Source organism: Rhincodon typus, chromosome 47, assembly GCF_021869965.1.
Source record: "Rhincodon typus isolate 14 chromosome 47, sRhiTyp1.1, whole genome shotgun sequence".
NCBI lineage: Eukaryota > Metazoa > Chordata > Chondrichthyes > Orectolobiformes > Rhincodontidae > Rhincodon > Rhincodon typus.
Window position 1 is genome coordinate 6962873 of NC_063378.1, and position 18088 is coordinate 6980960.

Consider the following 18088-nt stretch of genomic DNA (forward strand, 5'->3'; position numbering starts at 1 on the left):
ATTGAGTGAGAGGTTGCTATCATTGCACCAGGTCACCGAGCCCTCTATCTCCTGTCTGTATTCTGACTCATATCCGTCCTATGACAGTCGTGTCATTGGCAAACTTTTAGATAGCATTCGTTTGGATGATGATTATCTGGAACTCACTGCCTTAAAGAGTGGTTGAGGCAGAAACCCTCAAGACTTTTTAAGAATTATAATTAATAATTAAGAATTAATTATATGGACATTTGAAGCACCATTGTATGCAGGGCAAGTGCTGAAAAAGAGTTTGATGACAGATTAATTAGAGATAGTCAACATGGGAAATCATGTCTCACAAACTTGATTGAGTTTTTTTGAAGAAGTAACAAAGAGGTTTGATGAGAGCAATGCAGTGGACATGATCTATATGGACTTCAGTAACATTCCTCATGGTGGACTGGATAGCAACATTAGATCACATAGAATAGAGGGAGACTTGGCTATTTGGGTACAGAACTGGCTCAAAAGTGGTAGACAGAGGGTGGTGGTGGAGGTTAAAATTTTTACAGCGGATGCAGTATACCACATTGGCAGATGTGCAGGTGACCAAGCGGAGACTCGGGGACCGCTTTGCAGAACACTTACGCTCGGTTCGCAACAAACAACTGCACCTCCCAGTCGCGAACCATTTCAACTCCCCCTCCCATTCCTCAGACGACATGTCCATCCTGGGCCTCCTGCAGTGCCACAACGATGCCACCCGAAGGTTGCAGGAACAGCAACTCATATTCCGCTTGGGAACCCTGCAGCCCAATGGTATCAATGTGGATTTCACAAGTTTCAAAATCTCCCCTCCCCCCACCGCATCCCAAAACCAGTCCAACTCGTCCCTGCCTCCCTAACCTGTTCTTCCTCCCACCTATCCCCTCCTCCCACCCCAAGCCGCACCTCCATCTCCTACCGACCAACCTCATCCCGCCCCCTTGACCTGTCCGTCCTCCCTGGACTGACCTATCCCCTTCCTAACTCCCTACCTACACTCACCTTTCCTGGCCCCATCCCCGCCTCTTCGACCTGTTTGTTTCCTCTCCACCTATCCTCTCCTCTATCCCTCTTCTATCCGCCTCCCACTCTCTCCCTATTTATTTCAGAACCCCCTTCCCCTCCCCCTTTTCTGATGAAGGGTCTAGGCCCGAAACGTCAGCCTCTCTGCTCCTATGATGCTGCTTGGCCTGCTGTGTTCATCCAGCCCTGCACCTTGTTGTGGTGGTGGAGGGTTGGTTTTCAGACTGGAGGCCTAAAGACCAGCGGTGTGCCTGTGTTTTGTCAATAACAGTGAATGTAATTGAAGGGCTCAGTCCCGTTTGAACAGAGGGTTTAATTTAACAATGATCTGGTTATTGTAAACAGAACCCCAACAGGTACGGAGAAAATAAACAACCCAGAAACTGTTTGTAACGAAATCCTCATTTAAATTTTATTAAAATTTGTAATCAATATTTCTCTTTAATATTTAGTGAAGTGATGGTAAGTTAGCTCGTTTAACTGCGCACCCTGAAACGAATATCAAATAATTCCATAGTGTATATTTATTAGCGAGACAAACATTTCCGATTGTGTCCTGGGGCGATGTTCGATCATTCTGTTGGTTTTCTCTTGTAATTTATTATCTGTTTTTGGAATGGTCCAAGCATTGGTAAAAGGCCGGTTGGCCCCTGGATTTTCTGAGTTTTTGATAACAGAAGTGTAAAGATAATGGCGCTGATTTTAGATAGAAAATAGAGAAAATTGGGCGATTGTGTTTCACAAAGAGAATGAGTTTAATATAAAATATAACTAACTGTAAACATTACGTCAATCCGAAATGAGAGATTATAACTGTAGTCATTATTTGGTTAATCTGATGTGTTTAAACCCATATTTATTATTCCCCCCGGTATTATGGAGGACCTGAAATTTAATGGGATTGGGAACCCTTTAGACCATTACAAGTTTCACTGACGAATGTCTCCTGATGTAGTTTGTAAAAGTTATTCCAGATTTTAACGTTGTTTCTTTCGATCGGTCTGATTTTAAACTCGAAGTCGGTAACATATTGAAAGAACACCCCCAACCACACCCCCCCCCAACCCCCCACCAAAACCCCGCCACTGGAGAATGTGGTGGGAACGCGGTGTTTATTGGAGTTTATCCAGGAGGCACATTGTAACAGCTTCAGGTCTCAATGCATTGACCAGACCCAGTGACCTGGCTGGGAATGAATTCCTAGCGGAATGTGAGGCTGTGAGATTGTTCTTCCCGAGTGATTCTGTTCCTATTTACATCCGAATCTGTATCTGTAAGACACCAAGAATTGTCTTTTTTGATTGTAAACCGTACAAAGAAAGGAGACGGGCTGATTTAAATTGAAAGATAAATTGGAGAGGTGTTTGGAAACTAACACTGAGCTGAGTATATCCGAATAAATCCGTGAGAGACCCTCTCCTCGGGTTTCCCTGTCTATGCTGTATCCATAAATATTTCCATTGATCGGGGTTTTTGAGGAAATTTGATCATTGGTCAGGTCTAATTTACTGCATATTCTGAAAGTTTGAACATCTCGAATTTACAAACAGATTTGTTTTTTTGTTGTTGTACAGACTGACTGTGAGAATTGACAGGTTTAGATTTTACCTGAATGAGTCAGCTTCAGTGTAGAAATCTCAGATTCCCAGAAATGTTCCTGTCCTTGTGGATGCTGGTTGCGATCTGTGGATTTTCACTTTATTCAGTTGAGGGTAGAAACAAGTATCAAAAAAGGGTCCAGACCCGAAACGTCAGCCTTTCTGCTCCTCTGATGCTGTTTGGCCTGCTGTGTTCGTCCAGCTCTACACCTTGTTCTCTCGAAAGATACCCAGTGCTTTCGGTTAAAATTAAATTCTCCAATCAGGGAATTTTACTCTTTATACTCTCCACATACCAGAATCAATATTAGCCGTTCAGTTCCGAAAAGAGAGAATTAATGAGTGAACGGTTGGGTTTGCATTTAAATCTGTCACTTCTTCCTGCTTTCTCCAGGACATCCTTCAGAGCAGGTATTTTGGTGACGTTAGAGGGATTTTCAACAAGTTTTTTTTTGGCAAGTGATTAATGTGTGTAAGAAATGGAAAGGGGAATGGACATAAAGGTATAATCACAGGGATAATCTTGGCGCGGATATAGTCGGCTCTGATCTCGGATTCTTTCAATCTGGATCCAGGTCTGATCCTTAGTTTAATGGAAGTGCTCAGCCGGCGGGAAAAATTGAATTGGCGTCAAAAGCTTCTCTAAGTCATTTCCACCCCTATTACACGTCTCCAGGAGAACAGTGAGAAGTTAAATGATGTTTGTAACTCTTGGTAGGAAGATACTCAGGTTTACAAGAATAATACCCGGACTTCGGGGTAAATTATAGAGATTACACAAATTAGACCTAGAATTTCATAGGTTAAGGGTTGACCTGATCGAAGTTTTCAAGACATCAACAGGAAAAAGCGAGGTAGATAAAGACAAACTCTTTCGGGTTTTATTTCGTTTAGGAGAGGTGGTAGGAAATATTTTGACACACAAAGGGAAGTGGATATTAGGAACTTTCTTCCCCAAAGGACAGTGGGTGCTGGATCAGTTAGTTTTAAATCTGTGATGCTTATTTTTTTGTTAAGCAAACGTACTAACGGGTACGGGCCAACAGCAGGGAGATGGAGTTAGGCCACAGAGCAGCCCTAACCTTACTGAATGGTAAAACAGGGCGGAGGCAGTGTTTTTCACCTTGTAAAGTTCAAAGAAGCATTTGCCACTCTGTCTGTTCGTAGCGGTTAGCACTGCCCACACTGATGTTCATTGGATCACACTTTGACATTAAGTGCAGACTGAATCTTCCTGGTTTAAATTGCGAATACAGATCGGCGAGAGATGCCGGCTCACTGTTCCCTATAAGCGAAATGCGGAGGTTAACATTCGGATTGAATGGTAGTTTATCTAGACTGGCACCGCCCACCCACTCCTCCCCCCGGGAATGATGCTGATTCATTTCCGAGGACACCCGTGCCTATAAGGCAGTGTTAGGTTGAAGTTGCGGACTTCGTTTCTCCGAAAATGTTGTGGGTGAGTGATGAATGTTTACAGTTTGAGGAAATGTAGTGGGCATCGCTAAGGAAGCGGTTCTATTGATATTAGGTCCGGACTTTATCTATTTCAAAGAAGTTGGGGGCGAGTTCCGGCCCGGGCCTGCCTGGTGATTGAGAGAGAATGTAATAAAAAAAGTCCCGTTTGAACAGAGTGTTTAATTTAACAAAGATGTGGTTATTTAAAACAGAACCCCGACAGGTACGGAGAAAATAAAAACACCCAAAAACTCTTTGAAACGGATTCCTTACTTAAATACAACGAAAAACCAATGAATGTTCCGGTTTGATGGTTTGTGAAGTGACGGTGGTTTTTTTAACGGCGCACTGTAAACGGAATATCAAATAATTGCATTGTATATTTTTATTAGTCAGTTAAACAGATCAGATTGTTTTCTGGGGCGATGTTCGATCATTCTGTTGGTTTTCTCTTGTAATTTATTATGTTTTTGGAAGCACCAGCAAAAGGCCGGTTTGCCCCTGGATTTTCTGAGTTTTTGATAGCAGAAGTGTAAAGATAATGGCGCTGATTTTAAATAGAAGGTGGAGGTGGCGGGTTGGGCGATTGTGTTTCACAAAGAGAATGAGTTTAATATAAAATATAACTAACTGAAAACATTATGTCACTCCGAAATGAGAGATTATATCTCTACACATTGTTTGGTTAATCTGATGTGTTTAAACCCATATTTATTAGTGTCCCGATATTATAAAGAACCTGAAATTTAATAGGATTTGGGAGCCCTTTCGTTTCACTGACGAATGTCTCCCTGATGTTGTTTGTACAAGTTATTCCAGATTGTTAAAGTTGTTTCTTTCTATCGGTCTGATTTTAAGCTCGAAGTCGGTAACATGTAGAAAGAACCCCGCCCGCCCGCTCCCCCAACTTGAGAATGTGGTGGGAACGCGGTGTTTATTGGAGTTTATCCAGGAGGCACATTGTAACAGCTTCAGGTCCCAATGCATTGACCAGACCCAGTGACCTGGCTGGGAATGAATTCCTAGCGGAATGTGAGGCTGTGAGATTGTTTTTCCCGAGTGATTCTGTTCCTATTTAGATCTGAACCTGTATCTGTAAGACACAAAGAAATGTCTGAACCTGTATTTATAAAACACCAGGAACTGTCTTTCTGATTATATAAAGCACAACAATGAAATAGGCTGATTTAAATTGAAAGATAAATTGTCGCGGTTATTGGAAACTATCGTTGAGCTGGATATATCCGAATAATTCCATTAGAGACCCTCTCCCCGGGGTTCCATTGATCGGAATCTGTTTATATAGTCGCAGCATTGATTTTGATAAAAACGGTCATTGGCCAAGTCTAATCTGCTGTACACTGAACGTCTCGCTTTTACAAACACTTTTGCTAATGTTTTTGTACAGATTGATTATGAGAATCAATGGATTTTACCGGAATGTGTGAACTTCGGTGTAGAAAAGGTCAGAACACAGAAATGATCCTTGTGGATTCTAGCTGTGATCTGTAGACTTTTAATTTATTTCCCTTTCAGTTGAGGATGGGAACCAGGATCAAAAGGTGTCCAGTATTTGTGTTAAAATTGAATTCTTCAGTTAGGGGTTTTCACCTTTATGCTCCCCACATTGCACAGTCAAAATTAACTGTTCAATCCCGAAAAGAGAGATTTAATGAACGAACGTCTGAATTTAGCAGCAATTTTAGATGGGAAATGATCATTGGACAATAAAAGGTTAGATTGTAAACATGTTCTCACTTCATTTCAGAGTTATATTAATATGGACATTGATAGGAATAATCGGATTATTTCCACCTCTGTCCCCCTCGCTCCCCCCCCCCCAAGAATTTTTCACATCCCTGTCCAACATTTTGAAGGTGTGTTCCGTGTAAAATTGTGCTAGAAAGTGACAACACAGTGTGAATCTGGAGGAACGTAGCAGGTTAGGCAGCATCAGAGGGCCGGAAAGTTGACGTTTCGGGTCGGTACCCTTCTTCAGGAATGGAGAGGTGGAAGGGCTCAGAAATAAATAGTGAGGAAGGGTGGGGCTGGGAAAGGTAGTTGGGATGGTGATAGGTCAGTTCAGGCAGGGAGTGGTGGGAATTGGTCAGTGGGAAGGATGGAGCGGATAGATGGGAGAGAAGATGAACAGGTTGTGTCAGGTCAAGGAGGCGGGGATGAGATGGAGAGTTGGACATGGGATGAGGCTGGGCATGGGGAGATTTTGAAACTGGTGAATTCCATGTTCAGGCCATCGGGCTGTAGGTTCCTGAGGCGGAATATGAGGCGCTGCTCCTCCAGTTTGTGGGTGGTGTCATTGTGACACTGGAGGAGACCAGGATGGACATGTCACCCAGAGAATGGGAGGGTGTGTTAAAATGGTTAGCGACCAGACGGTGTTATCATTTGTCGCGAACAGAGCCCAGATGCTCTACAAAACAGTCTCTGAGTCTATGCTTGGTCTCAGCGATGTAGAGGAGGCCACATCGGGAGCAGCAGATACAGTAGACCAAATTAACGGGTGTGCAGGTGAACCCCTGTCTAATATGGAAAGTTTGTTTTGTGCCTTGAATGGAGATGAGGGGAGAGGTGTGGGGGCAGGTGTAGCACTTCCTGGGTTGCAGGGAAAGATGCCTGGTGTGATGGGGTTGGTGGGGAGTGTGGAGTGGATGAGGGAGTCGCAGAGAGGGCGGTCCCTATGAAAGACAGAAAGGGTGGGGAGGGAAATATCTCTTTGGTTGTGGGGTCGGATTGTAGGTGGTGGAAGTGGCAGACAATGATATGCTGGATGCAGAGGTTGGTGGGGTGGTATGTGAGGTCAAGGGGGATTCTGTCTTTATTTCTGTTGGGGGGAGAGGATGTGAGGGCAGAGGTGCGGGAAATGCAAGTGATGGGTTTGAGGGCATTTTCAATTACTGGAAGGGGAAGTTAGGGTCCTTGAAATAGGAGGACATCTGGGATTTGCAGGAGTGGAACACTCAATCTTGGGAGCAGACATGGTGGAGGCAGAGGAATTGGGAGTAGGGGATCGCATTCTTGCAGGAAGGTGGGTGAGAGGAGGTGTAGTCCAGGTAGCTGTGTATACTTATCGGAAGGAAAGAAACAAATCAGACTGTTTCCAGGAAGAGTATCTTCGTTCAATCTGCTGGGTTTCTGCTATAAATAATGATTTGTTTTTGGAATAGTCCAAGGCACTAGCAACAGGCCCAATGGGCATTGGTTTTCAGCTTTTTCTACACTAGAAAATGTAAATATAATGGTGCTGGTTTCAACTGTAGGTAGAAAATGGGGGAGGGTGAGTGTGCAGATTGGGACACTGTTTCACAAAGAGAATGAGGTTAATGTGAAATATAATTTTAACTGAAATATCATATCTGTAAGAAATCAGTTTATAATTGTGTTCAATATTTGGTCACTGCGATGTGTTTAAACCTGTATTTATCACAGTGAGGTAAATAAGGGTTTGGTATTGAATGCATTGGTGAGGATTAGTCAAAACCTGTTATCACTGACGAGTTCTTTCCTTATACTGTTAGTTTGAGTTGACTTTGTTTTAAAAAAGGAATATAGCCAGTTGTTAATGTGTTATTTTTTGAGGCTGATTTTAACTTGTAGCGGCTGACACGGAGAAAGTGGAGTTGAGGAATTAAGGGTTATGGTGAGTGGGCGGTAAGTGGAGCTGAGTCTCAAAAAGATCAGCCATGATCTTATTAAATGGCGGGGCAGGCTCGAGGGGCCGGATGGCCTACTCCTGCTCCTAGTTCTTATGTTCTTATGATCTACACAGGAGAATGTAGTGGGAACAGGGCGGTTTAGTTCCAGCTTATCCAGCAAGAGGCAGTGGGTGATAACTCATGTTCCAGTTAATTTGATCACTCTGTGTATTTGGGACAGAATGAATTCCTATCGATAGTGACATGTAAGATGACCTTTCCTGACTACACTGCGTGATATCGTCTATCACATTTTTCTTGCCATTTAGAACTAGTATTGACTTTTAACCACTAGGACCAATTTTTTTTATTGCACGAGTTATTAAGAAGGAAAAGAGCAAGTTGAAACTAGCATGTGTCAGGAAAATGGGATGTTGGAGAGGGAATTGTGAAGATTCCTGACAAAGATACCAGGAATTTGAATTTGTGATGAAAAAGAAGCCAGTTTCTTTGCAAAGATAATATTTCAATGCTGCAATTGTGAAACTTTACTGTGCCTGGTGCTTTCCCCACATGATAACAGTGAGCACACTTCAAAAAAAAGCACTTCGCTCTCTTTGAGTCAACTGTGGCTGTGGGAGGTGTTAGATAAATGCAAGACTTTTTTTCTGACTTTCTTTAATTGACAAGAAATAACAGGACCACGAAAATCGGACCTGGCATTAGATTTAACTGTTCATTTTAATTTCCACAATCACATTACATTAAGTTTCCTATTCATTTCCTCGAGGCAGAGAATTAAGCACTCATTTATAGATAATATACAGATACATTGACAACTTGTAGGGCCTTCTCATGCTGTTATACTGCCAGCTGATGGTAATACTGGACAAGTTGGATCTCAGCATGAAATCTGGCTAAAAGCCATACAAGTATCTTTGTGATTTGTTCACTATGGTGGTCAGTCTTTGAACATATTCACAACGATCTGCCAATGTACTTTTAACAAAAATATGTAAAGAATAGCGCCATCTATGTTACGCTATGTAAGAACTAGTGGAAATGGCCTCATTATAAATATCAAGTAATTAGACACACATCTATAGATACTATACAAATAATTAAATATTATAATCAAACATCTAATTATCTTTGTTGTATACATGAAAATTTTGATTTTCAAAAGCAATTAACAGGTTATTATCTCCTGGATGTTTGTTGAATCTTACTGTGCACATAGCAATTTCTGCATTGATGGTAGGAGGCAGAGGGTGGTGATGGAGGGTTGTTTTTCAGGCTGAAGGCCTGTGACCAGTGGTATGCCATAAGGATCGGTGTGGGTCCACTGGTTTTCGTTATTTATATAAATGATTTGGATGTGAATATAGAAGGCACGGTTAGTAGGTTTGCCGATGACACCAAAATAGATGGCATAGAGGATCATGAAGAACGTTATCAAAGAGTTATAATAAAATCTTAATTAGATGGGCTAATGAGTCAAGGAGTGGCAGATGGAGTCTAATTTAGAGAAATGTGAGGTGTTGCATTTTGGTAAGGCAAATCAGGGCAGGACTTACACACAGCTTCTGGTTGGGCCCTGGGAATGTTGGTGAACAAAGAGACCTAGAGGTGCAGCTGCATATTTCCTTGAAAGTGGAATCGCAGGTAGATAAAGTGGTAAAGAGTATGTTCAATATGCTTGCCTTCATTGGTCTGTGCACTGATAGGAGTTAGGATATCATGTTGTGGCTGTACTAGACATTGGTTAGGTCACTTTTAGAATGCTGCATTCAGTTCTGGACTACACCTCCTCCCACCTGTATCCTGCAAAATCTCCATTCCATTTTCCCAATTCCTCCATCTCTGTCGCATCTGCTCTGACAAGGAGATGTTCCACTCCCAAGCATCATGGATGTTCTCCTATTTCAAACAACGTTCTTTCCCCTCCCCAGCTGTCATCCAGACAGCCCTCCACCGTGCTTCTTTCATTCCCCATTCCACAGCTCTAAACCCTACTTCCCTCCAAATATAATAAAGATACGGTCCCCCTTGTCCTCACTTTCTACCCTACCAGCCTCTGCATCCAATGTATCATCCTCAAACACTTCTGCCAACTCCAATTAGACCCTATCACCTGGAACATCTTCCACTCCCCTCTCCTCTCTGCCTTCCGCAAGGACCATTCCCTTTGCCATTCCTTAGTTCACACCACACTCCCCACCAACAACTCCAATTCCGTGCCCCCCACCCCCAGCACCTTCCCCTGTAACTACAAAAGACGCAATACCTGCTGTCACACCACTTCTCTCACCTCCATCCAGGGCCCTAAACAGTCCTTCCAGATGAGACAGACTTTCACCTGCATCTGCTCCAACTTTGTCTACTGTATCCGGTGCTCCCGATGTGGTCTTCTTGACATCGGTGGGACCTTTTCACCGAGCATCTTTTCCTGACCCGAAATGGTCAGCCTAACCTCCCGGTCACTGCTCATTTCAACTCCCCTCCCACCACTCACCCCTCCGACATGTCTATCCTCGGCCTCCTCCAGTGTTGCAGTGAATCAGAACGCAAATTTGAAGAACAACACCATAGTTTCCGACTGGGGGCCCTACAGCCCAGAGGACTTAACATTGAGTTCTGTAATTTCAAATAACCTTCTCACCCAACCCCTGGCTCCCTTTCCAGCCCCGCCTCCTCACTTTCATTTCAGTTAAAGACTCGCATTTTGAGCTACAACCGGATTGATCCCTCCCATCAACCAACCAGGTTGTATCTACTACCAGTGTCCACCTATCACCACCATTCCACTACCCTCCCTCCACCTCTCTTTTTATCTGCAGCTCCCCCTACCCACATATCCAGTCCTGAAGAAGGTTAATACCTGAAATGTTGACTTCTCCTTTCCTCCAGATGCTGCCTGCCTTGCTGTGTTATTCCAGCCTCCTGTTTGTCTACAAAGGGCCTTCTTTCTGGCTTAAAGTGAAAGCACAGATTGTGGTGACATTTGTGTGATTATCGATAAAATCTGGAATGTTCCCTGAATGTGTTCAACAGCTGACTAAATCAGAGTATTCCACAAGCCCGCAATGTTGTTCATATCTGTGCATTGGACACCATCAACCTGATGGACAATATCCACCACTGACCAGGCGATAGCAAGAACTGTAGGTGCTGGAGTCAGAGTCAATACAGAGTGGAGCTGGAGGAACACAGTAGGTCAGGCAACATCAGAAGAACATCCCTGCTGTGTTCCTCCAGCTCCCCTCTGTATTGACTCTGACTCTGGCATCCACAGTTCTTGCTATCGCCTGGTCAGTGGTGGATACTTCGGTCATAGGCTTTCAGTCATGCCTACTCACCCTGCAACTCGTGACAAGTTAGAAAATTTCCTGATACTTGCCAAAGACAGCTTCATGCAGTCAAGTCTCAGAGCTATGCCCAATTCCAGCATTGACCAAATTCGGAATTCCCCTTGTTACCATGGCACATTCCATTGCAGGGAATTCAAGGTCTGGTGATTTTTTCCGCAGTTGCCTGCCAGTCCCGTGCCTGGGATCCCTTTACCTGCTGTTTAGTTATTGCTGGGGAACATTTTACATTCTTTAACAGAGGAATTCGCTCCTTCCTGGATTACTGATTTCAAACCTGCAATTCCTAGGCCCTCTTCAAGAAAGAAACTGATCAACTTACCATCGAGTGTCCCTCTCTCCTACCTGTTGTAACTTTGACCAGGCTGAGGCAGTGATGCCAGTCAGTATTTCTCCTGTATTCGCTGATCACGAGGGGTGTATTGCTTTTCAAGGTTTATAAATCCCTGTACAGCCCGGGACCCTGAGTATGAATGGTGCTGGGCAAGTTCTGGGGTATATATCAGCCTGTTTTGTTCTTGTCCACATCTCTGTTAATTGTTTAAATCTATCAGTATCTGACACCCCTCTCCCCACAACCCTTTGCATTCAAACCTGGTCATGAAGACCTTCAGACACAGGGGGAGCACCGATTTAATTCATTATTTGAGATTCAGTGGCTCAAACTAATTTAATTTGATTGAATAGGATGGAAACATCTTATGGAATTTTATTGACGGTCTTAGGGAGGTTTCCAACCAGGGAAGTTAGAGTTCTCATCAACATCTGACAGAACTGGTGTTAGGATGGTTGCTTACGTTCACTTATTTGGGAGAATATTTGAGTTTGATGCAACAATCAAATGTACAGTGGAAATTTACGCAAGGAGATAACCCAGGATGAGACCATTCAACCCATCATACCCAAGCTAGGTCTTTGAACAATCTGCTCTATTCGTCCCCACAGCAATGCAAAGGTTTCCCTATTTTTAAGTATTTCAGTTGTGGGTGTTACTTGGAATCTATTCCTACACCCTCAAAATTAGCTGAAATCTAGAGTATTCACTGGAGAAAGGGGTGGGTGGGTCTGAACAGACCGTGATTGATGAATTTACAGATTGCTGGGATTTGCAGTATTTGCTGAGAATGGGATTCAGGTTGTACTTTTAAAAAGGAGCTGCAAGACATTCACCACTTTTCTGAAGTGTGCTCAGTATTGTGATATTGAAATGGTGGTGGACACAAACAATCTGATAATGTTCATGTCGTCTGTTTATATGATGATGAATGATTGATTGATCAATATCAGGCTTTGGAAATGGCATCTCTTCTTCCAATGCTGGCAGTGGGATCTTTAACATCCATTGATCACTTTGTATATCTGAATAATGATCAGGATGAGACCATTTGGTCCTTCCAGCCAGCTCTGCATTCCATAAAACAACAGTGGATCCGAGAGGGAAAATCGCATCTCCATCCTAAGTGGATGACTTCATAACCTTTGTCTCGTAATTCTAGTCTGACCCAGAATAGAAACTTTTCTTTCAACATCAAGGGCATCAATTTTAATGTCTCACTCAAAAGTCTGTAAATGCAGTCTTTCTCAGTATTGATCCTCAGAAATTGTTACATTCTGTCACAACTGATCATCTGACAGTGCAGCACTCCCTCAGCACTGACCCTCCGACAGTGCGGCGCTCCGTCAGCACTGACCCTCCGACAGTGCGGCACTCCCTCAGCATTGACCCTCTGACAGTGCGGCACTCCCTCAGCACTGATCCTCCGACAGTGCGGCACTCCCTCAGCACATGACCCTCCGACAGTGTGGCACTCCCTCAGACTGACCCTCTGACAGTGCGGCACTCCATCAGCACTGATCCTCCGACAGTGCAGCTCTTCTTCAATACTGTCTGTCTGACAGTGCATCTGTCCTTTAGTACTCATGTATGATTCTGCAGCACTCTCTTAATACTGTTTGTCGGATAGGGCAGCACTCCCTTCATAATCATCCTTTGATATAGCAGAGCTCAGAACTCCCTCTGTATTGATATCCCTCTGATATTGCGGCACTCCCCCAGCACTGAACCTCTAACATTAAAAAGCTTCTAGCATTTTTCGCTATAACTGGTTAAATTAATGTCTGGCATCTTTCAGGTATGCAAACTAAATAATTAATTTCCTGTTTCTCAATAATTACAGGGATACTGCTGCGTATATGGTCTAATCCTCATAAGTGTGCTGTTAGCTGTGCCAGGTTTGTAATAATTTGGAAATATTAGTTATGTTTGAAATATTTATTGGAAATTTCCTAATTAATTAGTTACTTTTTAAAAAACTATTTCACATCAGGATTCCTTGGGATCCACCCTGCCTCTCTAATTTATTCTATTACACCGTCCAAAGTGAACCATATTCACTCGAACCAAATCATGGTAGGAGGTACAAGAATGAATGAAATTATTAACCCATATTATGAGAGTAAGCAAAGGGAAGATCAGACACAGCAACTTTTTTCAACTTTATTCACACACACTCACACACACACACACACACATGTACACACAAGGAAGAAAGACGATATCAGATGGAAGATGGGTTATATTAAGTACCTGTAACATTTGAAAAAAGATATTGGCATTAATTCAAATGAATCAGAGTCCAGTCAGCCACTGTCTAGTGATGATTCTTGTAAATGGATGAGCTGGTAGATTTTCCTTTTTGTTGGAGATCAGATTCAGTCACAAAGAAATAATTTATTCCTGGAAATTGGGTTTCCAGAGAGAGAGATTGAGATTGGAGACAAGCTTTAGCTGAGCTTGGAGCGGCTTTGTGTTTTCTGTGCCCATGTTAAAATACAGGCTGACAAAGCAGTTCTGAATTGTATAATTAAAACTATTCAAAAATCAGAAGGTTTAGTCACTTGACAGGCCTCCTGGATGAGGCAATTCTACTTAATGAGGTAGGTTTGATATCTCTGGTCAAAACTCTTTGCATGCTGTAGAGTCATAGAGTCAGTGCTCTGACCGATAAAGGCAAGCATGCCAAACGCAACGCTTTCTTCACCGCCCTGCTACCTGTGACACCACTTTCAAGGAGCTGTGCACTTGCACCACCCCCAGCCCGATCTCTTTGTTCAGCAACACTCCTTAGGGCCCGATCATTAACTGTGTAATTCCTGAATAAAAACCGAAAGAACTGCGGATGCTGTAAATCAGGAACAAAAACAAAGTTGCTGGAAAAGCTCAGCAGGTCTGGCAGCATTTGTGAAGGGAAAAACAGAGTTAATGTTTTTTCCTTCACAGATGCTGCCAGACCTGCTGAGCTTTTCAAGCAAATTTGTTTTTATGTTGTGTAAGTCCTGTCCTGTTTTGCCTTACCAAAATGGAACATTTTGCATTTATCTAAATTAAACTCCATCTGCCCATTGGCCCATGTGGCCCAGTTGATCAAGGTCCCATTGTACTGTTTGATAACCTTCTTCACTGTCCACTATACCACCAATTTTGGTGTCATCCGCAAACTTACAGCCATGCTTCCTATATTCTCATCCAAGATGATGAACAACAGCGGACCCAGCATCAATACCTGTGGCATACCACTGGTCACAGGTCTCCAGTCTGAACAACAACAATCTTCCACCATCACTCTCTGTCTTCTACTGTCAAGCCAATTTTGTAACTAATTGGCTAGGTCTCCCTGAATCTCATGTGATTTAACCTTATTAACCAGTCTACCATGTGGTCACCACTTCAAAACTCTGTCAAGTTTGTTAGACACATTTTCCCACGCACAAAGCCATGCTGACTGTCCCTAATCAGCCCTTGCCTTTCTAAATGCATGTAGATCCTGTATCTCAGAATCCCTTCCAACAACATACCCACCACTGATGTCAGGCTCATCAGTCCACAGTTCCCTGGCTTTCCTTGCAGCCTTTCTTAAACAATAGCACAACGTTAGCCATTCTCGTCTTCTGGTACCTCACTAATGATACAGATATTTGTGCTATGGGCCCTACAATTTCTTCACTGGGTTCCCACAATTTCCTGTGATACAACTGATCAGATTCTGGGGATTTATCCACCTTTATGCGTTTTAAGATCTCCAGCACCCCCCCTCTGGTAATGTGGTTTCTTTTCAAGATGTCACTATTTATTTCTTCAAGTTCCATGGCTTCCATGTCTTTCCCCACTGTAAATACTGATGCGAAATATTCATTTAAGATCTCATCCATCTCCTGTGGTTCCACACATGAATGGCCTTGACGATCTTTAAGGGGCCCTAATCACCCCCTACTTTCTCTTTTGCCCTGCATATACTCCTAAAATCTCTTTGGATTCGCTTTAACCTTATCTGCCAAAGCTATCTCATGTTCTTTTTGCCCTCCTGATTTCCCTTTTAAGTGTATTCCTACACCCACTATACTCACTTGATCCCAGCTGTCAATATCTGACATATGAGTAGTAAGGGCGTGGAATGCCCTGCCTGCAAAAATAGTAGACTCGCCCACTTTAAGGGCATTTAAATGGTCATTGGATAAACATATGGATGATAATGGAATAGTTTAGGTTAGGTGGGCTTCAGATTGGTTTCACAGATCGGCGCAACATCGAGGGCCGAAGGGCCTGTACTGCGCTGTAATGTTCTGTGTTCTATATGCCTCCTTTTTCTTGACCAGAGCTTCAGTAACTCTAGTCATCAGTATTCCCTACTCCTGCCAGCCTTGCCTTTCACACTAACAGGAACATGCTGTTTAGTTAACTCTTGTTTTGAAAGCCTGCCATGAGCCAGACATCCCTTTACCTGCAAACAGCTAGTTTCTTTCTTTAATATCTCTTCCTTAGGAACGAAAGGCATCATCAACATTGCACTATATAAGAACCAGTTGATATGGTCTCATTACAAATATTAGCAAGAAATATTTAACTTTTTACCGTCCCAACAACACACAGGCACTCAAACCTGAGCGAAGGGACATCTGTATCTTGTCCAATTAACACAATAAAGATTTCTTTCAGCACTATTCTTCATTCAATAAATGCTGTTTTTTTTCTTTAATATCTCTTCCTCGAAACCTTACCCAAACTGCTAAAACAGCTTACTTATTAACACGTGTTCCTTAAACCCATATTTCTGACAGTCATCTGCTTCTGGAGTTTTCTTCTAAGCAATTTTTTTCATAGTCCTGAATGTTTTGTACTCTGCTATTAATGGCACTTTTGCAGTTATAGATCTTCCATTTCTGAATGAACTTGCCCGTTGCGTTACTGCTTGCGGATAGTCATGACTTTGTATTACTGGATTCCTGTCACTGGGCAACAGCAATATTGGTTTCACCTCTTTTCCCTTTTTTCTAATGCAATGAAATATTCGCCTTGTGTTTTAAAGAGTCTGTTTAATTGCATGTATGAAAAAAACAAGTCTCCAGCCAGCCCACTTAAAGAACACATTGAAAATGAAATTAAAAACCATGTCCTCCCTTTCTTAACAAAAACACTATAAAAATACAAATCAAACTTAAAGTTGTATATTATTCCTCAACTTTAAAACCCAAGTTTCCAAGTAATAATACTATATTATGAACCTTCATCACAGTGCTCCTGTTATGTGTTTAAAACAACTGAATATATGCCTAAAGTTATTTCATCCTCTTTTTTTCAGTGCCTATGGAAGGACTAGCAAATGTAATAATGGATAAATGTGTGACCAAGGATCAAAAGCCGGTCCTTAAACATAGAATTGGTGAGGCAATCTGCAATGGTTCAAATTGCACTGGGAATTACAGGGCATTTTTTAATCAGTCTGGCTGTTACTACGTGTGCATCATAGATATTCAACATCTGACAAATTCATTTGAAAGTAATCCTACTCTGGAGTTTGGGATCGCTGAGTCTGCTGTGTTGAAAACTCTTCAGTTCACTTCAGATAATGGTGAGTTTAACAGAATCTTCATGCAATTTTGCTTTGCACTAAATGCTTGCTTTTCATCAACCACATTTTACAGAGGATTTATAAAAGCTCCCAGTCATGACATTTTTCATGTTAAAAAGCAACTCAATCGTTAGGTGGTGTGAGTTGCTGAACAATTAGCTCCATTCCACCAACATGCTCATCAAATTATAACAAACCATCAGTTCCCATCAGAGTCACATACACACTGCCCTGACTTGGAGGGATATCAACCATTTCTTCATAATCACTCAAAATCCAGAACTCCCTCTCCAAAAGCACCGTGAGAGTGCCATCACCAGACATGACTGAAGTGGTTCAAGAAGGTCACTACCACTTTATTGCGGGGTGAGGGGGCAGGGCAGAACTCAAGATGGATATTCAATGCCAACCTTGTCAGCAATACCCGCATCTTGAGCGTTAATAAATTAAAAGCAATCTCTGAGTCTTCGTTGACAACAAGGTGCAGAGCTGAATGAATACAGCAGGCCAAGCAGCATCATAGGAGCAGAAAGGCTGATATTTCGGGCCTAGACCCTTCATCAGAAATGGGGGAGGGGAAGGAGGTTCGGAAATAAATAGGGAGAGAGGGGGAGGCGGATAGAAGATGGATAGAGGAGAGGATAAGTGGAGAGGAAACAGACAGGTCAAAGAGGCGGGGATGGAGCCAGTAAAGGTGAGTGTAGGTGGGGAGTTAGGGAGGGGATAGGTCAGTCCAGGGAGGACGGACAGGTCACGGGGGCGGGATGAGGTTAGTAGGTAGGAGATAGGGTTGCGGCTTGAGGTGGGAGGAGGGGATAGGTGGGAGGAAGAACAGGTTAGGGAGGCGGGGACGAGCTGGACTGGTTTTTGGGATGCGGTAGGGGGAGGGGAGATTTTGAAGCTTGTGAAATCCACGTTGATACCATTGGGCTGCAGGGTTCCCAAGCGGAATATGAGTTGCTGTTCCTGCAACCTTCGGGTGGCATCGTTGTGGCACTGCAGGAGGCCCAGGATGGACATGTCGTCTGCGGAATGGGAGGGGGAGTTGAAATGGTTCGCGACTGGGAGGTGCAGTT

The 18088-nt window shown here is 43.0% G+C and overlaps 1 protein-coding gene across 1 annotated transcript in view; it reads left to right on the forward strand.

Moving 5' to 3' along the window:
- LOC125487946 overlaps positions 1 to 18088 on the forward strand; it is a 113440-nt gene that overhangs the window by 39096 nt on the left and 56256 nt on the right. Inside the window, exons 1-3 of the mRNA XM_048620624.1 lie at positions 4020 to 4086; positions 13284 to 13338; positions 16743 to 17012. Of these exons, the coding sequence (XP_048476581.1) occupies positions 4078 to 4086; positions 13284 to 13338; positions 16743 to 17012 (334 nt within the window). The 5' untranslated portion in view covers positions 4020 to 4077. Of the gene's footprint in view, positions 4087 to 13283; positions 13339 to 16742; positions 17013 to 18088 lie in introns of the transcript that reaches the window.